Below are 27,759 nucleotides of genomic sequence, written 5' to 3' on the forward strand. Positions count from 1 at the left end.
CAACAATGTTGTCTCTGGAAGCAATTGTACATCTTCATTGCAACTTGCCTCGTTATTGTTGTCTATTGTAAATTCGGGACCTTTTATTTCACGCCGACTCTCTGATTTTCCTTGACGAGATTTCAGTATATTATAGATTTTTCAAGTTAAAAGACTCAAATATACATGTATGATAATATATAAGACATGCTCACATACATTGCTGTTTACATTTGTTTGATATTGATGTGTTTTTTTTGTTTGTACTTGTTTTAGTTGTTGTTGTTTTACACCATATGACTTAAATACACACTGATTATTCAATAAAAGTATCCATAATACATAACATATAATATCCATGCATGTCTTTTTGCTGTTTGGTGTTTCTAACGATGAATTGTTAATGCTTAGGTTTAATAAACATTCTATTCTTATCTGTTAAAATGCACCAAGAGGTGCTAAACATAGGTGTCCCTTCTGTAATGCCTAAAGGCATTTTGAATCAAGTTTTTCATTAAAAAGAAGTATCTATTTCATGTTGACTGTCAACTCAACATTAGCCCATGAAATAGATATTCCATTCACTTAGCCTATGTTGGTAAAATCAACGGACGTGGTCAAAATCTACTAGGTTATAATAGCACGTAGCCAATGAACGTATTGTTCAGGACTGTGTTAAAGTAAACAAAGTTGTTCATGTCATCGTTGTTAGCCTACAAATCACCTTTGATCAGCAGTTTTCCTGGCAAGAGTTTGAGAACATCATAAAAATGTTCACCTTAGTTAACTGTTAACAACGAAGTCGTTAATCGCGTTGTAAAATGTGTAGGAGTTTCTTAAAATGTAGGATACGCGGCGGTTCTATGTTGAATAAAACAATTTACTTACCTGATTTCCAAATTATGCACAAACAGATGCATTATGCACCAATCAATTGTAACCACGCCCCCCAGGTCCGGGGGTATACCGGGGATAGCCGGGGAAATGTGCCGTGTTTTAACCTTCCCGGTGGCCCCGCAGTACCGGGTGAATGCGGTGGTTTTGTATTCGCGCCAAATATAGCAGGGAATGTCCCTTTCTTAGGGTCCCTGGGGTGCGGAGGCATTTGGCGGGGATTTTACCATCAGTTCGGCTCAGGGGCTTTACCCGGGCTTGGCTGGACCGAAAGTCAAAGTCCCCGCTATTCTCCGGACCTGAAGGGGCCGTGGCTACAATTGACTGGTGCATTAACAACAAAGTCGTTAATCGCGTTGTAAAATCCTGTAGGAGTTCTTATAATGTAGGATACGCGGCGGTTCTGTGCTGAATAAAACAATTTACTTACCTGATTTCCAAAGTATGCACAACCATATGCATTATAAGCAGTGATTAACTTTGTGAAGATTATAATAAAATATCTTCCATGGCCGCTCGAGTAAGATTATAAGTATCTTCCATGGCCACTCGTAAGATTATAAGTATCTTCCATGGCCACTCGTAAGATTATAAGTATCTTCCATGGCCGCTAGGGTAAGATTATAAGTATCTTCCATGGCCGCTCGAGTAAGATTATAAGTATCTTCCATGGCCGCTCGAGTAAGATTATAAGTATCTTCCATGGCCACTCGTAAGATTATAAGTATCTTCCATGGCCGCTCGAGTAAGATTATAAGTATCTTCCATGGCCGCTCGAGTAAGATTATAAGTATCTTCCATGGCCGCTCGAGTAAGATTATAAGTATCTTCCATGGCCGCTCGAGTAAGATTATAAGTATCTTCCATGGCCACTCGTAAGATTATAAGTATCTTCCATGGCCGCTCGAGTAAGATTATAAGTATCTTCCATGGCCGCTCGAGTAAGATTATAAGTATCTTCCATGGCCGCTCGAGTAAGATTATAAGTATCTTCCATGGCCGCTCGAGTAAGATTATAAGTATCTTCCATGGCCGCTCGAGTAAGATTATAAGTATCTTCCATGGCCGCTCGAGTAAGATTATAAGTATCTTCCATGGCCACTCGTAAGATTATAAGTATCTTCCATGGCCGCTCGAGTAAGATTATAAGTATCTTCCATGGCCGCTCGAGTAAGATTATAAGTATCTTCCATGGCCGCTCGAGTAAGATTATAAGTATCTTCCATGGCCGCTCGAGTAAGATTATAAGTATCTTCCATTGCCACTCGTAAGATTATAAGTATCTTCCATGGCCGCTCGAGTAAGATTATAAGTATCTTCCATGGCCGCTCGAGTAAGATTATAAGTATCTTCCATGGCCACTCGAGTAAGATTATAAGTATCTTCCATGGCCACTCGGGTAAGATTATAAGTATCTTCCATGGCCGAGAGTGTGGCCCTATCTTACACGAGCGGTCATGGTAATTGCTATTTCTCTCAACCCAATTAAACAAAAATATAGTTAAATTATTATTTCGTTGGAACTCTTTTGTGCACAATTATAATATTTCGCGATAGATTATGTGATAATTTGTGGTTGTCAAAGCTATGCGCGCAAATGTAAATAGTCAAATCGTTCTTTAAAAGGTTCTAAGGACAGTGCAGCATTATTTCTTGAATGCAGCGCCGTGAACACTTATTTGGTGCTATTTTAAGCGATATATGATTTATTTGGGTTTTAAATATTGCCACAAGACATTTGATTTCCATGGTGCTACCGACGAAGTTACAGACGAAGGTCTTCAACAAGGGAAGCAATTGCGTGATGACATTAAAAAAGTAGTTCCATACGGGTACTCTTTTATCTTTGCTCGTGGGCAAGACTATAAGTATCTTCCATGGCCGAGAGTGTAAGATAGGTTCATCCCGACCCTCGCGCAGGGTGTTTTGCGGAAACGAGGTTTACCGAGTTTCCGCAAAACACCCTGCGCGAGGGTCGGGATGAACCTATCTTACATGAGCGGCTATGGAAGATGCTTTTTCACCCACCTCAGTTAAACAAAATTAAGTAAAAATGTATTTTTGCTGGAACTCTTTTGTGCTTAGTGAAAATAATTGCGTATGGATATGCGATAGCACGTGGTTGTCATGGATATGCGCGCAATGATCCAGTTACCGTTAATTGTCAAATCGGTCTTTTTAAAATGTTCTAGGGAGAATGAAGCATTATTTCTTGAATGGTGCGTGAAGACTGTTTTATGGTGACATTTGAAGCGAGAAATAATAAATTAGCGTTCTAAATATTGCCACAAGACAAGATTTCCTTGATGCTACTGACGACAGTCTTCAACAAGCGAGGTAATTACAATGTGGTGACCAATAAAAAGGAGTTCCATACGGGCAATTTATCTCCCGTGGGCAAGATAAGAATATCTAGCATGGTTAAATTATTGGATCTACTTATCTGAGGTGGGAGAAAAGGATTTCCAGCATGGGCAAATATTTGTATCCACTTATCTGGGGTTGGCGAACTCGAACATGAAAAATATGGCAGATATGAGTGATTCACTAAACATTGCCATTATAGCGGAGTGGTGAAAATAGAGTAACATTGTCCCAGAATACAGACTAAAGACTCAAATTTCGTTTTTTTTCTTTATCTTTTTTTGGTACAATGTTAACTCCGTCTAGCAAGGCATGAACGGTGGATTTTGCTGATTTATCGATTACCACTCAAACTTTTCAACATTAGTTACGCTGGTTTTGTAAACCGTAATGCTAATGCATGCTTGATCATTTATTTTAAAGTATTCTTTTTTTTAATCTGAGTTTAAGTCAGACTTGTGAATATTGAGGCAAGTGTGCACATGAGGTGAACGTTCTTAATTAAACCAGTTCAGTTGACCCGGTACCAGTGAGTTCTTCCTGGGCACTGACCGTGCCACGGTGTAATGGCAAAACAAGCTGTTTGTTTCAACTAACATCTCTAGGTAGGTAGGCAGAACTTTGACAATAACCTTTGACTTTACTCTGAATCGGTTGCCATGACGATGCATTATGTGTCTCAGTACAACGCTTGACAGAATGATCTCAGCAGATAATGGATGAAACCTTTCGTATCTCTAATTGCTTTTTTCGACCTGATTTAAGTCTTTTGTGCCGATATGACTCGCATAAAGCTCAGGATTAATTCCCGACGCAGACAAATCATCACATATCACAATGTAATTAGGAATGTTGAAGGTATGGACTTTCGTTAAAGTGACATTCTTATTCAAAATCATTTCAAACACTTGTATAAAAAACATCAGTTTTGATTGATAAATGTTTAACTACTTACTAAATAATGCATTTATGGAAAATATTAATTACTGATAACAATATAATAACCGTGTGTTTACAAGCAGAAAGCGCAAAGATATTAAATGATTGGTAAATGCTCAAAGATTTACTGTGATCTACCATCGTCTCATACGGTAGAAATACCGTGTTTTATGCGCATTTCTTTCAAATTAAACTCGGCTTCCGTCATAAGAACCATTTTTTTCGACATTTTTTCATCCTTCTGGGAATATTAAAACAATAGCATTAATTGTGGTAAATCTAATTTAGGAGTAAGAGTGAATCTTTAACACATTGACTCCGTAATCATAAGGGGTCATAGAGTGTTATTATAACAACTGATATATTTTTTTAAAGATCAGTTTTAAGTAGCTTTTTTAAATAAATGAATAAGTTCTTGAAGCTGTTGTAGAGTGCGGATAAATATGGAATAAAAGTAGTGTAAATAAGTGTTAAGTGTTCATGATTATGCAGATTTCTGCCGATGTCAGAATTTTATTTGAGAAGTTTTCAAATATTTGCTTTAAAATCTATAAATACCAGAACGCGCTGAGCGCAAACACGTGATCCAAGATCTATCAGCGCTTATAACTAGTACTTTGTATATTAATTAAACAAAAGCAATGCAGTGTAAATTTCTTTCTTCGTAGAATTCTTGACCAGATGCCGTTTGGACGCTCCAGACACTATTTAATCTGACCTTTACAGATACGAATGTATATCAATAGGACAGCCACCCAGAGATAACATATCAAACCGCACGACCTAGGTTTACATAATACGACACTATTATACAAACACAGAGCAGGGTATAGCTTTGTTCAGAAAGGAGCGATGTATGGACAGTATGTGAAGGACTCTACTAGGATGACGACCAAGAGAGATTCGCTCGTGTTTTTCGTCAATGGACAAAAGGTTTGTGCCATTTATTTCTAAAAACGAATTGTTTTCATGATTGATCGCATGTTTTCTTGTGTTTATGATGCATGAACGCAGTAGGGCACTCGAACAAATTCGAGAAGAGAGTCAGAAAACAACAACAACAACCATTGTTCTGGTTTACTTCTCAATTATGTAGAATGTATACTATTGTAACCATTTTTCTTTATAATATTTGAATTCACTTTATTGTATTTTATTTCGCTATTTATCAGTTTCAATGCTTATGGTTTATGTATTATACTATTTGAAACAACTAATGGTTAAACTAAAGAAACATTAACACTTTCAAAACGATGTTTTCTGGTATAACACACACACCATGCTTTCTTTGCTTATGTTTGGAACCACCATTGTGGTGTCGTCCTCGGCGTCGGTGTCGTTCAAAAACTTTAACCACTTGGCCATAACTCAAAAAAAAAAGTTCAAAATATTCAGAGGAAACTTGGTACACATGTTATACAATTATAAGTGAGATCGAGTATGTACATATATTAATGGAACATGGTTATGACATAATAACATGTAAAAAAGACAAGTGAAATGAATCTATTGCGTTATCTCTGTGGCATACTAGGTAATTATTAAGGTCTATTAAAGAAAAGTGAAAATATAAGTTGGAGTTTTTAACAAATAATAAAACATGATCTACAACGTCTTTTACTAAGGTGACGGACCCAGCGCCCGACCCCACCGAGACCCTGTTGGCCTACTTAAGGCGGAAACGTATCCTTTGAAATTGTCACCGACATCTCAGTTTATATAGATATATATAAAAAACGTAGTGGTAACACATTTGACTGTTAATACAGGGACGGTGGTTCGACCCCTTGAACCAGGGTATTATCTAACTGGATAGTGTTTGTGCCGATGCAGTTCCATGTTAGAGGACGCATTTCACAAATCAAATGTTCACATGCGTGAAAATTATGGTCATAATTATTTTTCAATAAAATTGTTAATTTTGTGGTAAAGTGTTATTTATCACTGACGGGGCGAGCGGTCCAGTGGCAATATGGCCAACGGGAGCGGGCATACCTTAAACATCCTATATTACCCTGATGTAACCCGTTCCTACCGGATCCCAATGTCAATATTTTGTCATTGGGGCTAGTGTTTTACCTAAGAGAAATGGCTGGCTTTTAGAACACTATATAGAACACTGGGAAGAATGTAGTACAAACTTCTATGTTTCTTTGCTTAGCGTGCAAACACTCTTATCCATTGATGTTAGCAAACTTAGACCAGTCTCGAAGTCTTGATCGTATCGACATATATGAATATGATTAATGTTTTCGATAACATATTTGAACGCGGCAAATTTTGAGCAAATATCCCTTTTGGCATTTGTGTGTACTTACGTCGCGCTCGACCACCCGGTAAGATAATTATAAACATCATGCCATTGTCAATGGTCACGGGAAGACCCTTAAAACTCTTAGAGCTGCACCCTCACAGATTGACCTTTATGTCCGTTTTTTTGTTGTCTTGGAATGAGTCAGTCCAATGTTTAATGGCTATCGCATTAAGAAAAATGAGTTTTTACCGCGGCAGTTTTCCACACTGGCAATTGAATTGGGAACTATTGTCAAGGGCGTAGCTAGCTCTATTCATTTGGTTTCCTAATTGTGCTAGGGGGTTCGGGTCATGCCCCTTCGGAAATTTTGAAAAAAAACATTGTGCAATCTAATGCATTTTGTGCGTTCTGAAGTGCTTTATTTAATACAGGAAAATGGACAGTTCTAGGATCATGTAGTCAAGTATGCATACTGCAACTTTGGTTGATTTTTTAGTCACAAGCATGTGGATTCAGCCGCGTACTCGCGTAAAGGCAGCTACGCGCCTGATTGTGAGTTGCCTTATATTACTCATTTGAAGGCATAGATGCCAACATCAGCTGATTCTGAAACAAAAAGAAATAGAAGAAAAGTAATAACTGTCAATCTGTGAGAATACAGCTTTAAGAAAGAAATCTATTGAAACAAAGCCCAGCATGTGCCTTGACTCTGTTCGAAGTCAGCCTACCCGGAACAAAGGAGGGATGTGGAGTCGGCGGCTGTGGTGCCTGCACTGTGATGATCTCATCTTATGACGTCACGAGCAAACGAATAAAGTATCCTTTTGTGTGAGATTGTTGGGTTACTTATAGACCAAAAGCCTACAGATGATGTTGTTTTTTGTTGTTGTATTTTTTTGTGATTAGTAGACGTTTTAAATCATACAGCCAAACTATCATAAACTATAATATTATTTTCGTGTACACTCTTAAACGAAATCCACATATTGTAATTGATTAAGTACGGATGCAAAGTTTCTCCTTTATTCCTCGTTACAACCATACCTGTCTCTATAAAGTTTGAAAGTTTCAGTTGTATTTCTTGTCAGATATATCTATATACTCCTTAACTTGTAACTATGCACGTTGCGCTTGACTCGTGTCTGTTTCCGGTGTGCGCGGCGCACGGGAAATCAGTGGTCACAGTTGAGGGAGTCGGGAACACGGACACTGGACTGCATGCCGTCCAGGTAACGTTCATTGGTGGGTTGGAGGTCGTAACAACTTAACTATTTTATAAACATTACAAACCTGAAATTGTGTTTTGATTTTCGCATAATTATATCAAGATGAGCTTTAATAGTGAATACTCGAAAATTCTAAAGATTTCTATTTAAAACATTCAAAATTTAACCAATACTTCAAGAGTTGCAGTATGTTTGTTTGCCTAATTTGTGTTCGTATCAGTATGCGATATCGTCAATTTTATTTTAAAGAAATTTAAGCATTGTAACAGCAGTCTGTTAAAGCTGCACTCTCACAGATTTACCGTTTTGACATCTTTTTTATTTCTTGTCTTGGAATGAGCCAACTTTTGCGTAAATATCTGCAAACCATTGATTTAAGACTGCTGACAAAAGATCAGATCGCAGATTTTCATATTTTCCGTTCGAAAATTAATGTTTTATGGATTAAACCTTTACTAACGATTTAAGAAAAATGCATAAAATATCAAATTTTGAACTTAAATATAAAAATCTGCGATCTGATTTGTTGTCAGCATTCTTATATAACTGGTTTCCATGGATTTTCGCAAAAATTGGCTCGTTCCAAGATAAAAACTCAAAAAAGTTGTCAAAACGTTCAATCTGTGAGAGTGCAGCTTTAAAACGTTCAAAATATTAAACAAGATTTAAAAACTAGCAGTCGGTTTGTATGCATAATTTTGGTTCGTATCATTTTGCGCTTTCGTATATTTTATTTTAAAGAAATTTAAGCACTGTAACTTAATCTCAGAGATAGCGGTTGTACTGAACCTTCAATATACTGTTCCTTTGAAAACGTGTATCCCTCTGATCAAATTAAATGAATCTTTTGAAATGTGATGCATCTGCGATTACAGATCGGGTTTTTATCGGACATTCCTCCAATCAAAGTCATGCACAGAGGTCTATATTATAAGGGATCGCCACAATGCAAAATGTGTTTGAAGGACCGAAATGAAAAAAAAAACTTCGAGAAGGGAAACTTCTCTCTATAGGAGGTCTGCTGGAGGACCATGGTTTCGTCATGGCCGCGTTCAAGCTGCTACGGAATCATCCCGCCCCGTCATTTATACATAACAACACATCCCCTAAGGTGTTCTCTTATTTTTCCTGTAGCGTCCAATGCTGGAGAGTCAGGGCCACTGTCCACAAAGTTCGTCATGTCGGCGTTTCCGCTGCTACGGAATAACCCCGCCCCGTCCTTTGCATATACCAACCAATCCACTTAAATGTTCTCTTTTACACCTGTAGCATCGATTGCTAGTCTAAGAGAACCACGGCATCCAGAACGACTTTTGTACCCACGTTTCACACTGCTACTCAATTACCCTGCCCCGTCATCTATCCACTAAAATGTCTTTATATTCTCATGTAGCGTCGACTGCTGGAGAATCACGGTCTCCAGTGTGGCTTTTGTACCCCGGGATTCGTCATGTCGGCGTTCACTCTGCTACGGAATCATCCGGCACCGTCCCGCCGACAGGTGGAGAGGTCGATTGAAGGTAAAATCCATCTAAAGTGTGTCTTTTTAGAATGGGCGAGCGGGGTTGGGATGGAGGTGTCGAAATGGTTGTGCTTATTAAATTAAGTTCGGAAGCGACAAAAAAAGACGAAATGTTGCAGAAATGACGGGAGTTTTTATCGACCGATTCCATAACCGATGAATACATCGAAATATACAACTATGCATAACTGTAAGTCATAAACACGCGAATATCAGAACTATAGTATAAGCTGGCGTCAATTCACCATTAAAATAACTTGGATACGTTTTATTGAATAACACGTCAAAAGAATTTGAAAACCCACCGGATGTCACTTAACTAGCTTATTTTAACCTGAATAATACATTTTGCACGTTTCAACCGTTTTGTTACTTTACAGGGAACTTGTGCCGGTGTACCGGATACCGACCCATCATTGAGGCGTTCTCGTCCTTCTCACCGGAAGTGTGTCCCATGGGGAGCCAGTGCTGCCGGAACCGCGATAGGTTGGAGAAGACTCCCAGCGTTGATAAAAAGGTATATGAATAGTACATTAGGGTATAATAGTACATGCATACATAGGATTATGCATTTAGAAAATGAAATAATGTAATAAGTTTCGAATATTTCAAAAGACCGGTATTCATACCAATTTTCATTTCATTTTTATTCCAGTTGATTGCAGAGAATGAAGACCAAGTTCCTATATTCCCACCCGAGCTTCAGGTATGTTTTCATGTTCTTCTTATGTTCTCTATCTGTTAAACATAATTCAGGATGTACGAATACTTAATTATGACTAAATATGTCGTCTGCAAAACCTTTAAGACTAAGTGCGAGTGTTGTCTGTCTCTTGGTTCTGCGTCAGCGTGTTATGAATGGATTTGATTTGCACGCGTCGCGTGACTCTCGTTCGTCTTCGGGGTGAGTTTGCGTGTTGGAAAGTGTGTTAAATCGTTATAAACGAAGGGCATGCGCAAAAACCAAGCTCGCAAGCTATAAGGTCAATGCCCCTTAATGTGGCGGCATTAACAACACGCAACTTCTTTGGAAATTTGAAAAAAAACATGTTTTGTTTCAGAAAAAATGCAAAACAGTTGTAATCCGCCAAAAATCTCAACCTGCAAGGCTTAGTCAGTTTTGGAAATGAAGCAATGTCATTTGCATTGGTCGGCGAAAGATTGTAAAATGTTCAGTTAATTCGATACAGGTGTCGGACGCATACCGCTCGGGACAGGCGGTGTTCGGGAGCGGCGAGATCACGTGGTATCGGCCGGTGAGCCTCCGGCAGCTGCTGCAGCTCCGGGACTCCTTCCCGTCAGCCCTTCTTGTCATGGGGAACACCACAACAGGTAACATACCCAGATTGGATTGGATGACACGTCTGCTATGATATTGGTATCTACCTTCAATCCGAAGTGACGTAATAAACGATCAGGGGGTGGTATTCAATATTGGTCTTATTTGGATCTAATAACGATGTAGCTAATCGGATTACTGGATATGAATAACGGACCTCTCCATGAATGGAGTCAGTGAAGTATGACCATAAGATTGACTTAAGGTCGCATAATAAATACATGCCCCATGCTCATGGTGACCCGAGTCTATTTCTTGACCTGGGCACATATGAGTTTGATGACCAAGCCGGACTGCATATGGGGTTCTGTGAATACGCTGGCCATTATAACATCAGAATGTTCTCGCGTAACTCCGGCATGACATGTGGACTTATGTGATCGTAAATAACGCTTTGTTTCAATTTACTATGGTGTAAAATGAAATTAACGATAGACGTTCTTTTCTTTTTCCCGTAGGTTTCGCCATAAAGAAGCACGAGTTTGATGGCCCGCTTATTTACGGTGGTGACGTCACGGAGCTTAAACGGTGCGACGTCACCGACGCGGGCATCACGGTTGGAGGCGGATGTACCATGAACGAGCTCGAGGAGCAACTATCGGTACTGGAGGCCAAGGTGAAGGAAGGTGCGAACCAGTATTTCCTAACATTTTAAAGTAAAATATATAGTGTCGATTTAATTTGATCAAAATAAAATGTTAGTCTCATTCAATATACTTTCTAAAGTGTCTGATGAAAACCCCTTTGGTACAAACAAAGTAGTCTTAAAATTGATGGAAATCTTATGTAGGCTCAGAATACATTCTTGTTTAAACTAATACATTCTTTATGTTGCTATATTTATACAGTCGAAACCCGTTTACTCGATATCACAGGAAAAAGCCAAAATACTTGAGCCTCGCGAATATCGAGTCAAGCGGGAATGCTTACACAGTATAAAACATAATCAAGTTTTCAAGCTTCAAGTTTTATTTTCATCATGACATATAATATGCATGTGATATCACAAAAGAATGAAACACTTATTAATTAACATCAAATAAAACAGTTAACAAACATGTCAAACGCACAAAAGAAAAGAAAAAAAACATTACTAAACATCATTGAAGATATGAAGTAATAAGACATAACTGGATGGTATTGTAATTATGAACAGTTCTTGTAGTTAATCGGAATATGGATGGTGTGTCATCTGCATTTCAGTATGATGGTTTTACAGAACAATAATTAACACTTAATTAATTTAGATCTATTGTTACACTTCAAAAGTTCATCTAATTTAAAAGAGTTTGGGTGACGAATGTAATAAGGAACAATTTTTATGAACGATTAAAAAAGGGTTACATTCAAGTCACATTTAAATTCATCACCAATAACATTCTTAGTACATAACTGACATAATCTTTGGTTTCAGTCGTTTACAGCTAGTTCGAACCAACGAGGAAATTGAGCCAAGCGATATCGAGCCAACGGGTTTCGACTCTAATTTATCAAAGTGGATATAACGTTTGACTCTGATTGAATAATGAAGTTTAAAAAGTATTTATTTTTTTTCAGAATGGAAGAGAAGACATATTAACGTTTTTAACGAGATGTTGTCGCGATATGCCGTACAGCAGATAAGAAACTGTGCCGTAAGTACACGCGCCGATTGTTCAGAATATTGTTAACCCTAACAACGTTGTTAACTGGGTCGTTGTTCACTTTCAAATCTTTAATACTCTAATAGATGCATGGGCACATATGTGATCTGGTGTGGTATTCATTATGTAACTTTAGTCAATCTGATGGTCATACATGATTGACTTCATTCACTCTATTGGTCAGTTATAAATAACAATCAATCCGATTAGCTACATCGTTCTCAGGTCCAGTTAAGACCACTATAGATACCAGCCATACATTACTTTTTATTTACACATAGAACGTGATTCAGAAATGTTTTATATTAAGAACATCAGATCAAGATAAAATAGTTAACCTTAAAAAGTTGCCGTTAACAACTTCGTTATCTTTAACAATGTTATGGACAACGGCCATTAGTTTTTTACACATATCTTTTCGCAAAAGGCATGTTATAATCGTATGTCTACAATGAAACGTTAGCAAGACGGGCACATTAATAACAGAACAATGAAAACAATCTTTACGCTTGCTAAAAGAAATTGACCCGAAAATAAGATCATCTCCGTTTTTTGCAGACGGTTGGCGGAAGTTTGTGCTGTGGCCGGAACGACTCGGACATATCCACGCTGTTACACACGCTACCAACAGTGGTCACAATCGCTTCCCGTAAGTCAAGCAGTAGTTACACATACATTTTATCACAACCTTCATTGCCTAATGAAGTAATGAACCAACATACTTGAGCAAAATGTAAAACTATTAAGGAATATCCATGACAATTGCATTAACATTCCATAACCGAAGACTTTGTGCACGATCTGGGATTTTTTTTCGATGATTAAGGAATACAACAAAATCTTAGTGCTGCTCTTTGTCGATGCCCTAAGAGTGTTGCTTCTTGCTTTTATTTGTTTAGCCACTTTCGGAATACCTCGGTCATTATACATCGAAAACAACTTCGGATTTGTATGGACTATAGAGTTTGTCCTTAAAAATCGTTTGCGTTATTTTTCTTGCGTGTTTTCTTTCCAGTAAGTGGCGAAAGAACTGTTCCCATTCAGAACATGAAGCTGGGGAAGGGAGAAATCATAACTAAAGTCCTCATTCCTCACAGTGAAAAGGTATGATGTACGACGGCAGCATAACTTAGTGCCCGCCTTTCTGATGTTTAAGAGATGTTTGTAAAAGACGTTGATAAGCAAACAAGGAAAGTATATATGCATTAGTATTCCTTTCTCGAAAACAAAACCGTTCACGAAACAACAGCAACGACGCCGCCGCCAAAAAACAACAACAACAACAAAAGCAGCAGCAACAACAACAGCAGCAGCAGCAACAACAACAATAGAAAGCAACTTCCTATTTATTTTAAAAAATCTAAAAACTTCCTGCTTCAGTTCAGCGATCAGTCCTGAACGGAGCGGGGCTACCTTACGAAATAATAAAAATACATTCAACCCCCTGGGTCACACCTATGTATTCTATTATGCATTCGTGTTTATTTTCAGCGTGAGTACAGCTGGTATTGGAAAGTTGCTGGGCGACGATCCTTTTCCCTGGCAATCGTGAACGGGGCGGCGTCTGCCACCATAGGAACGGACAACACCGTCACGCGTCTCCGGTATATATATTTTTCATCCATACATAAGTGAAAAAATAATGTAGATACTCACAAAAATGTATCTTTTGTTGGGCTTTGGGGTCGGTTCCAAAGCCTAGGCCTTGAATATTTTTCTTATTATGCGATTTATAGTATTTTTAGCCGTACTGGTGCATCTCAAGTGCACACGTCGAGGTGTGAATTCGAAAAGGTTCTTATTGACATTAAATAAAGAAGAAGATAGAACCTTTTCGCTTTCATTCCCGCTTGTGCGATTCGTATTTTTGGCTTCTATGTTACCGCGTTTCTTTTTTTCAGAATCAGTTTTGGAGGTATCGCGAAGGGCAAGGTTTACTCTACCGACCTGACGTCATTCAACAAGAAGTATGTATGGACTTTCACGTACTAAAATTTATATCTTAGCGTTACTTATAAGCCTTTTTCGTATTTTTTACGGACAGAGTAACGTTTCAAGAATGCTAGAACATTAATGTACCTATGAGATTGTGTATCAGAGTAGTTTTGCAATGTTGAAAATCTTGAAACAAATTGTCCAATAGCATTGTACATACAGTCGAACCCCGTTGGCTCGAACTCGCTTGACTCGAATTACTCGTTGTCTCGAACTGGATGTAAAGGACCGATTTCTATAAACTGAAGGTTAGCATTCCCGCTTGGCTCAAATTTTCCGATGCTCGATGTATTTTCGCCGGTCCCTGGGGGTTCGAGCCAACGGTGTTCAACTATATTTTTGAGTTGTATGGTGCTAAGTACTGTCAGAAGTCACCGTTGCCGTCACAAAGCACTTGTCCTAGTACAATCACTTTGGCAACACATTATTTTGTTAATCAACTCCCTGCCTCCACACCGCAGGAAGTGGAATGATGATCTGCTGCACGGAGTTCTCGGGCGACTCACGGCGGCCCTGGAGTCTGTCAACGGCCAACAAGAGGACAAATATCGCAAGGCTGTGGCGTCCGCTTTCTGGTTCAAGTTCTACGCGAAAGTGACAACAGAATTACAGGTACTTACAAGATGATAACAACGTTTTCTGGGGGGTTTGAAGCTTGGAACTTTAAAGATGACAATTTCAGATAAATTCGATAGTAAAGTTCTGAACTAAAACAAAAGCTTATACATTTATTTCATTATGCCCACATGAGCTGAGATTGTGTCCGAGATTAATACATTGAATTATGACAAAAAATAAATAAATAAATAATAATATTGAGAAACTCAGACGAGGCTCGTTACCGTCCGTTTTCTTGGTCTCAAACACATTCTACATTTCAAGTTCAACTCAGTACTGAATGTCAAATGGAAATCTCATTTGTAAGGATTTAGATTTAATCGGCTAATGAACAATGAATACACATAGTTAGTCTTGCACTCTTTTTTAATCTTAATTAGAACCTCAGTCTGAAGATTTTTTTCAATATGTCCTTGGTGGGAAAAGATATTTGGTGCAAATTAAATCAAGTTTTAGTTTTGCGATACATGTTGTATTCTAGTTGTATCTGCCAGCATTTGGTTCTCACAAAGTTTATTAATTAGGGGAGCATTTCAAAAAAGTTCTTAGTCCACTGACGCCTCGGTACCATCGTCGGCAGACACGGTACTTTCTTTCGTAACACTTCATACATACTGTGGGACAATTGACTGACAAAATCTCATTTTAATGAATATGCATGAGGCAGGAGAGACAACTCTTCATTCAATGAATCCGCATGTTACAGGCAACTAGTGTTAAATAACTGTACAATGTCAGTAGCCTCCGTGGCCGTGTGGTCTTGCACACTGCCAAATATTTTTGTGCTGCGGAGGCGGACCCGGTTCAACTCCGGCACTCGCCAGAATATTTTTCAACCGTAAAGCATCTGATACTTTGCGGAACCAATGAAACTGCCTCATTAATTTATTCATGATTACGATATTTTCTTAGCCAAATTGACCACGGTACATGACGAAGTATAGCGCAGTGTGTATCGGGGGTATCCGACGATGCCTCTGGACACGAGACACGCCGCGGTGTTTCACTTATACATACACAGAAGTGACTGAAACTTTTTCAGCTTTCCACGGCCAATGACTACCATAGCCTCCTCACACCACTGTACCGGGAGGGCTACCACAGCAGACAGACCCACGAACAGCCGACGTCCACTGACGCCGTAGGGCGGGAAACACGCGTCAAACACGGTGACGTCGCCGTCTCTGGCCAGGCGATGTACGCAGATGACGTTCCGGCTGAAAAAGGTAAGATATATACATGCATGTAGAATGTTAATAGCAGTTTGATTTCGAAAGTTAACAGTGTAATTCAGGAGCCTTTGAAAAAACACCTTGACGAAAATTCTAATTCTATATTTAATTTGTATTGACCTTTAACGTTAATGCAAGTTTTGACATTTTTCTTCTTTGTTATCTGTTCGAATTGTATTACCAGAAGGGAATTTGAGCTGTTATGTATTTCATTGCCATTTGTCATTTCACATGCTTAATCGCTGGTTGGTACTAAACAATGATCACTTAACGCACACGTTAATATGATGCGAACCCACTTAATATTTCTTAACAGGTGAGCTGTCTGTCGCCCTCGTCCTAAGCACGAAGGCACGTGCCAAGATTCTCAATGTCGATACTTCCGGTGCATTGATGATGGAGGGCGTGCGGGCGTACCTAGACCACAGGGACCTGGCGGCGCCGGGGACCCACGGGACCATTATAAAAGATCAGCCGATATTCGCCATTGGAGAGGTGGAGTATTTTTGTGTGTTTGTGTGTGATATATATTTGGTGTGTTTAAGTAGAATCTGGGGCATTGGCTCGATTTGGGGTAGTTCCTTCATTACCAAAAGTTTCGCCATATCCGTTAAAAATAAGGATTACTTATGAACACGTGTTTTGCGACTTTCAGGTGCTGTTTTGGGGGCAGCCAATTGGAGCCGTGGTCGCCGAGACCCGGGAGTTAGCTGTTAGGGCCGCGGCCAAGGTGTCAGTGCTGTATGAAGACCTTGAGCCAATTCTCACTATTCAGGTACGGTTTGAGGGGTTTAATGTGTAGATTGAACTCAAAACTTTATGGCTAGCTATTGGGAGCCACGGTTGCCTAAGGTAGAGAAGTGGTGGTCAGAGCCGTGTCTAATCTCACCGGGCTGTATGAAGCAAATGAGCCCATTCTCACTACTCAGGTATGGCTTGACGGGAAAAAACTACATATTTTAAGCCTAGCCGGTTGGAGCAACGGTCGCCTAGAGGAGAAGTTAAAGGGTTGTAAAAAGAACTTAAGTCCAGTGAGTTTATGGGTTATGAAGTGGGTTGTGAAAAGAAAGTTCATGCAGGGAGACTGCTGTTAAGTTAGTGATGGGACTAGCGTCGAAGAATCGGGTTGGGAGTAGTATAATTCTTAATTAATTCTAAGTATAATTCAAACATTGTAGGCTCTGGGTCCATGATCACGAAAAGTCTCCAGTCCGAGTCTAGACACCGACTCAAAACCCCCACTTTTATTGAATTTAAAAAAAACCCTATATATTTATTACATTTATTCGTTTTACAAAGTAAATACTCAACTATAGGGAAAGTTACATTGAAATTAATGTCTGCCAATTGATTCTGAACTCGGACTGTTCGAAAATCGTGGCCCCTGTTACTCAGAAACCACCATTAGTGAATGTGAACAGATTGGGTTTTCTTTAAAAGAGAAGAATAAAGACAGTAGCCTAAACATGTAATTGTTTATGTATTCGTTTTCATCCAAAAGGAACCTTATCCAAACTGTTTTCTTACGTCCAGGAAGCCATAGAGAAAGAAAGCTACTTTGGGCCACCGATGGAAATGGTAGAGGGTGACGTTGAAGCGGCCTTGGCCAAAAGTGACGTAGTTTTTCAGGGAGAATACGCCACCGGGCTGCAGGTAGAGTTCTGGGGAGGGGTTATTAAATAGGAAGCTCCCGATACTCGCGCCTTTTACCTTTAGCGATCTTCTTGACATTGTATTGTTTAGTGTCCCGGATTTTTAAAATAGTATGCGAAATAATATCACTATGTATTCATCTCGTAGTCCTTTTTTCTTGATGAAGTCAAGTTTATATAAAATAAGTTCAAGGTCAACTCAGAATTTTGCAGCAAGCGTCCACATGTCTTACATGTTTCAGGACCACATGTACATCGAGCCGCACGCAGCGGTGGCGCGTCTCCGGGAGGGCGGCGAGATGGAGGTAACGGTCACCGGCCAGAGCATCCGACACGACCAGGAGGCAATCGCCGAACTACTGGGTATCCCTAACCACAAGACAACTGTCAGGGTCAAACGACTTGGTGAGTTCAACCCACAATCAATGTCAGTATCATGCACCCAGTCTTTTTAACGATATACAGACCGTACAGTTTATTCAGAAAACGGTCTTAGTATATAGCGAAAGCTGTACTCTCAATGATTAACAGTTTCTACCTTGTTTATTTCCTTGTCTCAGAATCAACTGGTTTTGGCTTCCGTGCATATATTTTAGTGATACAAGATTACTCAAAACTCATATCTCAACCGTTTGGAAAACTGCCGAAAAATTCTTCTTTTCTAAAAGTCTTACTAACATTCACGCAAAAAATTGACCGTCCAAGACCTAAAGAATAATGTCAAAACGGTCAATCTGTAAGGGAGCAGCTTTTATTTGCAGCATTTTTTTATCCTGGATTAAGAGGCCACTTGTCCAAAGCAGCCAATATGATCGTTTCCCAAAGGCTACTTTGTACAGGTTTGACTGTAATACTGTTCGTTTCCTCAAAAATCAGGGTCAATGTCAAAGTCTAAACATTGCAAATCCCAATCGGAACACCTTCGGCTGTTATCCAAAGAAAAAGAAATCTTCCGAGCTTGCCGGAGTAGTTACGATTGCTTATGTCCCTGAAACAAGGTCACATGAAAAGTCAAATAATATGAATTGTATTGTAGTGATGCTAAAACTGATTTATTCGAAAGAATGTGGCTGTTCTCTGATGTAAGAGTTGTTAACGAAAATGAGGATATGAACACAATATTGATGACGTACTTTTAGGCGGCGGATTTGGCGGGAAGGAGAGTATTTCCCCAGCAGTGTCTGTTATCACCGCCCTTGCAGCGAAAAAGTTCGTATAATATCATTCCTTAAAGGGACAAGACACCAGATGATACAAATGCAAGATAAAAATAAAATTAACAAAAACATACATAGAATTGGCATCGTTGTGTACAACGCAAACGTTTACGACACATGTATATTTCGCAGTTTTTGCGTACCTTTTAAAGTCTAAATTTACTTGGTTTGTCTACCACGTAAATCCCAGTAAATTTAAAAATAGCGTCGGTGTATTTATCTGTACTAATCACATGACTTTTACGTGCTCAATATACACACTTTAAACTTGGAAACCATTATGCGCCATTTTGAAACGGCTTTAAACTCAGCTGAGATAGTGACACAATATAATTTTGATCATGTTAAATGATGTATTATCGGCGTGATACTAGTTCCTATTGATAATTCTAGGCTTGTTTTGAGGAAATACTGTATTTGCCGATTTTTGGACCATCTGGTGTCTAGTCCCTTTAAAAATCCTTAATAAATGCGAATTTCACCAAGTAAGTTAAAGATATGCATAATCGTAGCAAGAACAGAAAATGTGTAGCAAAAATAATTCGATAGATAAAGTAACCATCATAATGTATCTTTTTATGTATGTTTTTACTTCTTTCAAATTCAGGACAGGGAAGTCGGCCCGCTTGGTGCTACCGAGGGAAGTCGATATGGCGTTTAAGGGAAAGAGACACCCGATGCTCGGAGTATATAAGGTGGCGAACAAGGATGTTTTACCAAATTATCATTTCATTTCATCTCCTAGGAAACATGCTAGGCCATGGCAAATGTATACTGACTTAAAGCTGCACTTTGGCAGATTGACCGTTTTGACAACCTTTTTGTATTTTGTCTTGAAATGAGCCAATTTCTTCCTGAATGTCTGGAAGCCAGTAAATATAAGACATATGACAAAAAAACCCAGATCGGTTTTATATTAACGGTCGAAAAAATATGTTTTGTGGATAAAATCGTTACTACTTTAGGAAAAATGAGTTTATCGGCATTAAACATAAATTTTCGAAAGCAAATATGAAAGACTGTGGTCTGGTTTTTTTTGTAAGCAGTCTTATATCAATGGTTTCCAGATATTTACGTTAAATGGTCTCTTTCCAAGACGAAAAGAAAGAAAGAAAAAACAGTTGTCAAAACGGTCTAGCAGCTTTTGAAAGTGAAAGTGCAGCTTTAAAGTTAAATGATAATTAACACATACTTTTATGGAACCCTTTAACTGGCTTTAAGTATTTAACATAACAATTGTAATTATAAAAAGTGACAGAATAAATGTTAAACAATCAGCGTCCTTTGTGGTTGCCAGGTGGGCGTGTCCAATGACGGGATCCTTGAAGCCATTGACGTGAAATTGTACAGCAACGCTGGATATGCTGTCGACCTCTCGTGGCCGGTAATAAGTGGTTATTCTTATTATTTAAATATATTTTGCAAACATATATGAGTATCGAATAACTTTACTACGTACATATAATAACATGCTAGTATTTGATTGGATGGCGATTTTTGGCTTATGTTAACTTATACATTTTAGATACATAATAGCTGTTACTTTAAATAATTGTCACAAGCAATTGGGGATAATAAAGTACTGAAGATCCAGGATAAGACGTAAGAGTAGACGTAACTTAAGGGCGTAAGCTTTTGACTTTCAACCCCCCCCCCCCTCCGAACCGATATTTATTTTGGTTTAAAGTGTTGGCAGGGGGTTTTAGGGGTACTCCTTTACGAAAATGTTAACAATTTCTAGTTCGAAATGGTGCATCCCAACATCATTTTGAGGCTTATTTTATCAGCTGTATTTAATTGTATTGAAATATAAAAAGTTAACTTGGATGTTTTGTTGTTGTTGTTTTTTTTTTTGGGGGGGGGGGGGGCGCATATTCACAAAAACTGTATTCAGGTATTACACATTCATAAGACATCGAACAAGAAAATAATGATAGAGGCGCGGGTGTGATGTATTGTAGGTGACATATTACTAAAACAGAAAGATAGATTGACATTTATTTTGACATAATCTTTAAAACCAAATTTTCTGTACATCAGATTTTAGAGAACGCGGTGACGTCATTCGAATCCGGCTACAAGGTGCGCGCTCTGCGAGTGGTGGGGCGTGCTTGCAAAACTCACACTGCGTCCAACACCGCCTTCCGGGGATTCGGCCACCCGCAGGGTGTCCTGGTCATGGAGGATATCGTCACCAGGGCCGCCGCCGTCACGGGTCTAACACCGGAAGTGGTTAGTTACCGGACATGCTCCAGTGTTGAATATACCATACATGTATTGTAAAGACATGCTGATCTTGAACAACAATGTATATGTTACGAAGGACATCGTCATAAGGTCCACTGGCATCATCGGTCTCACACCGGAAGTAGTATGTCAAATAACAAGTAGTGAAAAATCAAGGGATCTTCAGGGTTTGCTTTTTCTTCTGGTTCCATCTGTTTCGTCAGGTGTTTCACCAGGAGAGTCGTTGGAAGTTGTGTTTCACATCTGACTGACGAAAAAACGTTCTTTTCCACGGTATTTTCAATTCCACGCGGCGGTTTACCATACGTTAAAACATCAATGGAACAATGCATACCCCAAATAACAAAAGGCACTCTTCATTTTTTGACAAATTTTAATCATCATTGCAAATGATTACAAGAGAAGTCGTACCACCACAAACTCGCACTACTACAAAGTCGCGCCATATATGGAGAACTCGCCCGGCATATGGATTATATAGTACATGCTGTTCGTTATACAAAGTTTTTTTAATGATTAAGAATTTATGATGGTAAATTAATATAAGGTCTATATGACAAGATACTTTTATGAATCTACCCATACCGCCTATATAATACATATGTCGGGCGACTTCTCCATATATGGCGCGACTTCATAGTGGTGCGAATTTGTGTTGTTACGACTTCTCCTGTTACCTTGCAAATTCATCTTCCATTAGCCAGATTTCGTATCTTATCTGGAAAAGTAATCGGATCTGTCAGGACATTTGTGTAAGCATATTTTTTTTGTCGTTGCAATAAGATCATTCCAAGTTTCCGCTGTTAAAGTTTTTCCCCCTAAAATGGTTTCTTCCCTATATATAATATAACACTGTTGTAGATCCGTGAACGCAACCTGTACAAGGACGGTGACATGGCGCCGTGTGGGACGTTAATGAAGAACGTTACGTTACCGCTACTCTGGCGTGAATGTAAACAGGGCAGCCATTATGAGCAAAGACTCAAGGAAGTTGAAGATTTTAACAAGTATGCCCGTGTCTTTCCTAGAAGTTAAACGCTGAGTCTATACTAACAATATTTTGCTTCACGATATAGAAAATGAGTAACAATAATTAGTTATGAAAAAACAGTTTAAAAATACTGATCTAAAAGAAAACCTGTTACTATAAGAATAAATAGATCCGGAAGGCTAGTTTGGTAAATCGTAAACAAAGGGGTACATTTTGCATTCGGAACTCCTCGGCCATTTCTTAAAAAAAACAACGTTGTTTTGGATTATAATGACCGATGAGTTCCGAATGGTACATTTTGATCACGGGCCAATCGTAAAAACTCGGCCATCTCCGACAAGCCTTCGGGATTCTGTTGGATAATGGACGAGGTGTTCCGATCGGATCACGGCCTTGTAACGGTCATAATTATGTGTTAGGAAGTCAAATGACTTGTACTGTGGGGGCGTTTCTTTCAGGCAAAACCGATGGAAAAAGCGGGGTATCGCTATGACTGCAACAAAATACGCCGTTGGCTTCGGTCTCCCAACTTATAACCAGGTAGAGACCATATGCTTAACCGATTTTTTTTAATATTTGAGGTAAAATAAAAACACATTATAACCCACCTTTCGGTTACTATAGATGTGCTTAAAGCCTACTTAAAGTATCATTAAATTAAGTATACTTAAATAGTACGATATTAAAAGAACACTTTTTGGTTCTTACAAGTTATACAGTAAATCCCGGATATAAGGAACCACCGGATATATCGAACCGCCGGATATAACGAACTGTCGGATATAACGAACCTCCGGATATTACGAACCACCAGATATAACGAACCTCCGGATATAACGAACCTCCGGATATAACGAACCTCCGGATATTACGAACCACCAGATATAACGAACAGCCGGATATAACGAACAGCCGGATATAACGAACAAATAATTTTGGCCCGATTTTTGTCCTTCTTTATTCAATGTAAAACATACGCATATAAAGTACTCCGGATAAAACGTGAAGAGGCGAAAATGTAACAACCAATTTCCGCGTTTCTTCTGCTTTGTTAATTAAATATTTTTGTATCTGCTAGGGTGCAGCTCTGGTGAATATTTACCTGGATGGAACCGTATTGGTCGAGCACGGAGGAATCGAGATGGGGCAGGGACTGAACACAAAATGCATACAGGTCAATAAGTGATACAAATTCAGTCGAACCCCGTTGGCTCGAACTCCCAGGGATCGGTGAAATAATTCGAGTCAATTAATTCGGACAGTTCGAGCCAATGCTAACATTCAGTTGAAAGAAATTGGTCCTTTACATTCAGTTCGAGCCAACGAGGAGATCGACCCAAGCGAGTTCGAGCCAATGGGGTTTGTCTGTACTCGATTCGATCTACCGTTTAACAAAATAATATGACTCTTTTTGTTCTTCAGTACGGATATATCGATCTTTGTAATATATCTATGACTTATGCATTCATGGAAGTCAGTTTAAAAAGTTTGTCATTGGCTATTTGGTTCAGGTCGCGTCACGAACGCTTGGACTACCGGAAGAGAAGATCTACACTTGGGAATCGTCCACGCGCGAGATTCCGAATGCCATAGTTACGGCCGGAAGTATGGGCTTTGACCTGTACGGACCCGCCGTGAAGGTCAGTATCTATGGGCGCATTGTTTATCATTTTATAGATATACCGTTATTTTGGTACAATAATGAAAGACAGAGATAGGGTCTCTGGGGAGCACAGCTTAACTCCTTAATCAGCGGTCCGACGTTTTACATCTATATCTTGAAAAAAATAATCTAAGTTGCTACTATTTATCAATTTACTTTATTATTCTATTTTGATTAAGTAAATTTAATGGGTTATGATATAAATGTACTTTATACAGCGTGGAATGGTGGATTCATTGAATCTATATAAAAGGTTGAATAATATCGGTTGTGTCATCTCTTACTATTGGCCATTGATCTAATCCAATAAAAAAAATGTGATAAAAAGGCGCACCGCAGCGTATTTGAAATGAACTCCGTACCGTTAGTGCAAATGTTGTATAATTGCTATAGATCGCGTGTGTGACCTTGATTGAGCGGTACTTATTGCAAATGTTGTATAATTGCTATAGATCGCGTGTGTGACCTTGATTGAGCGGTACTTATTGCAAATGTTGTATAATTGCTATAGATCGCGTGTGAGACCTTGATTGAGCGACTAAAGCCTGTACGGGAAGCGATGCCGGACGATCCATGGGAGAAACAGGTTTGTACCACCCCTGCCTTCTCACCAGTTCATTTTTATCTGAATGTAATGCAAATAAATATTTTAATACGTTTGTATATATTTCGCTGTATTTGATAATCCAGTCATATAGAATGCTTTTGATTAATATCTTGAATATAAAAATAAAATTAAAATGAGAGTGTAGTGTTGCGTTTTCCTAAATATTCAGGTGAAGGCTGCCTTTCAACAGAGGGTACCCATGTCGGCTACAGGATATAACAGGTGGGGTTCTAACTTAAACATGAAAATAACACACTGAACGTGGCTTAATGTTGAAACTTATTTCAAGCCGGAATTGTTTATTTGAAAAAATCGACTTCGAAACAGAATATATATGCTAAAAGAGTAAAGAACAATGCTGCGGACACATTAGCACACCGGTCCGACCTTGACCCGAGATGATCCATATTCACACCAGTCAAACCTTGACCCGAGATGACCCATATTCACATCGGTCTGACCTTGACCAGAGATGATCCATATTCACACCGGTCCTATCTTGACCCGAGATTACCCATATTCACTCTGGTGCGACCTTGACCCGAGATGACCCATATTCATACTGGTCCTAAACATCATGAGGAATATTTGACTGAGTTTCTAGGAGACTTGGTAAACACTATTGAATTTATGAACATTATAAGAAACCTTTGTCTTAATAGTCGACCTAGTGAACTAGTTTTTTTTAACCCAAATGACCCATATTCGCACTAGTCTTGAATATCAGGTTGCCATGTTAACAGTGTTGAATTCATGAACGCATTTGACCCAAGATTACCCATACTTACACTGGTCCTAAACACCATGCTGAGAAAGGTTCTGACCAAACTTAAAGATTGGATGAACACTGGTGAATTTGTGAGAGTAATAAAAAAATTAACACAAAGTTGTGTCTTAATAGCTGTGTTAGTGACCTAGTTTTTGACCGGCGATGACCCATATTCACACTGGTCGTACGAAGCATGCTGACAATTACTATGACAAAGTTTCATGAAGATCAGATACAAATTGTATTTGTGACACGAAAAAATATAACTTTAACGCAAAATTGTTAACGACACCGGAACGCACGACCGATTCTCGCCAATCTTAAACCCGGAGATTGTCGATGAGAAATCCAGCTAAAATTAAAGGCAAGGGTATAGTTTGTACATGTATAAAATGACTTGACATTCTTTAACATCTACATTCTACGATCTAGGCCGCCCGATAAGGACCATTTTAGCATGGCAAAGAAGAACGGAAACAAGCAGGACTATTTCACATACGGGGCTGTTTGCACCGAGGTGGAAATAGATGTTCTTACAGGAGAAAACCAGGTAAACCCCGGGGAGTAGAAGGGGTTGGGGGTTGGGGGTTAAAGATGGGGCTGGGGCTGGGGGGAAGAGGAACTTGAATCAAGCATGACTGTGTCAAGAGCCTAGCGTTCCATCTTTATATAGGGAGATTAACGTTTTCACTGGATAAACGGGAAGGGATGTTTAGAACCACTCCAATTACCTTTTCCTATTCAAAACGTATAAATTTACATGACTCTTGTTTACATACATGGATTGATATTCTGTAAAATGCACAGCTTAACGAAACGGAATATACAGTAAAACCTCGCTGACTCGAATTCCTTTGGCTCGATTTTCTCGTTGGCTCGAACTCGATGTTAAGGTTCCATTTCTTTACACTGAAGGTTAGAATTCCCGCTTGGCGCGAATTTTCCGAGACTCGTGGTATTTTCGCCGGTCCCTCGGAGTTCGAGCCAACGGGGTACGACTTATTTTGAAACGATGATCTGACAACATGCCCCTATATAATCGTCATTTTGTGTCTGTTATTATTTTCCTCAAATCAATAAAACAACTAAATCGAATATTACAGGTGGTTCGTACTGACATATTCGTAGACCTGGGCTCCAGCGTCAACCCTGCCGTGGACATTGGACAGATAGAGGGCGCCTATGTGATGGTAACATCCATTGTTTTTATTAAGTGGGTTATTCAGCGGTGTACGCATTCGCGCTAAACACTAAGATAGCTAGTTGATTTTTTTTGCTTTACAAAACACTTAAATCGACTACAGGGTGGTTCCGGGTATGACTTAAATACGAAAATGGGTTATTTGCGCGAAAATATCATATTTGACCTAAATACGAAAATAAGGTCATTTTTGATGAAAATAATATTTTTAGGCCACTGCAGTCCTTAGAGCGAATAGTACCCTGCCTATTTAAAACCATTTTATGTTTGTTTCACCAGGGTCTGGGTATGGTAACTAGTGAGGACATGCGAGTAAACGCGGAGGGACAGAATATGCACTGCAGTCCACTTCTCTACAAGATCCCTAGCGTCACAAGTGTACCCCGATCTTTCAACGTCACTCTCGTTAAAAACCCATACGATATCAAGACTAACATCTACTCATCTAAGGTAACATTTCTAGCACCTAAGTAATCCCTTACGTAATCAAAAAGTCAAAACTTATGTATATATATGAGGCTCTGGATAAAGCAGTATAAAAGATTTATCTTTGAGACTATTGCTAGAGGAGAAAGATTGCGTAAATATGAGGTTATGGATAGAAGAGTAGAACGTCTATCTATGAGCTGTGATAAGGGGCGTAAAAAGGCGTATCTATGAGGTTATGGATATATAAGCAAAAATGCGTATCTTTGAGGCTGTTGAAAGGTGAGTAAAACGGCGTATCTATGAGGTAATGGATAGCGGAGTAAAACGCGTATCTATGAGGCTGTGAATAAGGGCGTAAAAAGGCGTATCTATGAGGCTATGGATGGAGCAGTAAAAAGGCGTATATATGATATTTAAGTAGTATAATTTAATACATCTTCATTTTCAGAGTGTCGGAGAGCCTCCGTTGATCCTATCCATGTCTGTAATTACCGCAATTAAGCACGCAGTAGGGGCTGCGCGGGCACAACAGGGTCAAGAAGGCTACTTCCGGATGGATTCACCGGCCACTGTGCAGAGAATAGCGGAACTTTGTGGAGAGCAGATTAATACCAAAAAATAAAGAGTTAAAAAGTTGTGCATTAAGGAAGAATAAATTAATAAAATCAGTAATAAAATGTACGTACATGAACTAAAGAATATAATATAATACAAATTCACTGTCCGGGGAAATTGATATGTTCCAGAGCTACAGATATTATTTGAATGAATTGAGTTAGAAACGTCGGAAACTTTTGACAAAATTTTATGTTATTCAGTAAAACGTCTTTCTTATAAACCCTCTGACAAAAGCAGATTTCATTGAATATTAAAACTTGAATGGAGTTCTGCCAATTTATGATTAAATTATAAATAATATAGCAAATGTAACAGTTATATTCTAGTAAAATAAACATATATTATTAAAATGCTTTTGGT

General features: G+C 38.9%; 1 protein-coding gene across 1 annotated transcript; it reads left to right on the forward strand.

The window, feature by feature from the left end:
* The first annotated feature begins 7,548 nt into the window (after positions 1-7,548).
* Positions 7,549-27,716, forward strand: LOC128241703 (xanthine dehydrogenase/oxidase-like). The gene is made up of 31 exons (XM_052958744.1): positions 7,549-7,659; positions 9,050-9,176; positions 9,559-9,695; positions 9,834-9,884; positions 10,369-10,510; positions 10,976-11,143; positions 12,075-12,151; positions 12,719-12,809; positions 13,176-13,264; positions 13,652-13,764; positions 14,062-14,127; positions 14,617-14,767; positions 15,816-15,999; positions 16,322-16,500; positions 16,661-16,780; positions 17,539-17,658; positions 17,900-18,062; positions 18,797-18,866; positions 19,482-19,569; positions 20,172-20,258; positions 20,915-21,106; positions 21,983-22,128; positions 22,571-22,652; positions 23,191-23,286; positions 23,624-23,752; positions 24,287-24,361; positions 24,552-24,604; positions 25,584-25,701; positions 26,255-26,341; positions 26,632-26,802; positions 27,230-27,716. The coding sequence occupies exons 1-31, from the start codon at positions 7,549-7,551 to the stop codon at positions 27,401-27,403; spliced, it is 3,657 nt and encodes a 1,218-aa protein (XP_052814704.1). The 3' UTR covers positions 27,404-27,716.
* Positions 27,717-27,759: the final 43 nt, after the last annotated feature.

The sequence above is a fragment of the Mya arenaria genome, chromosome 7 (genome assembly GCF_026914265.1).
Source record: "Mya arenaria isolate MELC-2E11 chromosome 7, ASM2691426v1".
Taxonomy (NCBI): Eukaryota; Metazoa; Mollusca; class Bivalvia; order Myida; family Myidae; genus Mya; species Mya arenaria.

Coding starts and splice junctions, on each gene's coding strand:
- LOC128241703 (XM_052958744.1), top strand. CDS start 7,549: ATGCACGTTGCGCTTGACTCGTGTCTGTTTCCGGTGTGCGCGGCGCAC. Junction 7,660..9,049: donor CTGGACTGCATGCCGTCCAG/GTAACGTTCATT, acceptor ATTCTCATGTAG/CGTCGACTGCTGGAGAATCA. Junction 14,128..14,616: donor CTGACGTCATTCAACAAGAA/GTATGTATGGAC, acceptor TCCACACCGCAG/GAAGTGGAATGATGATCTGC.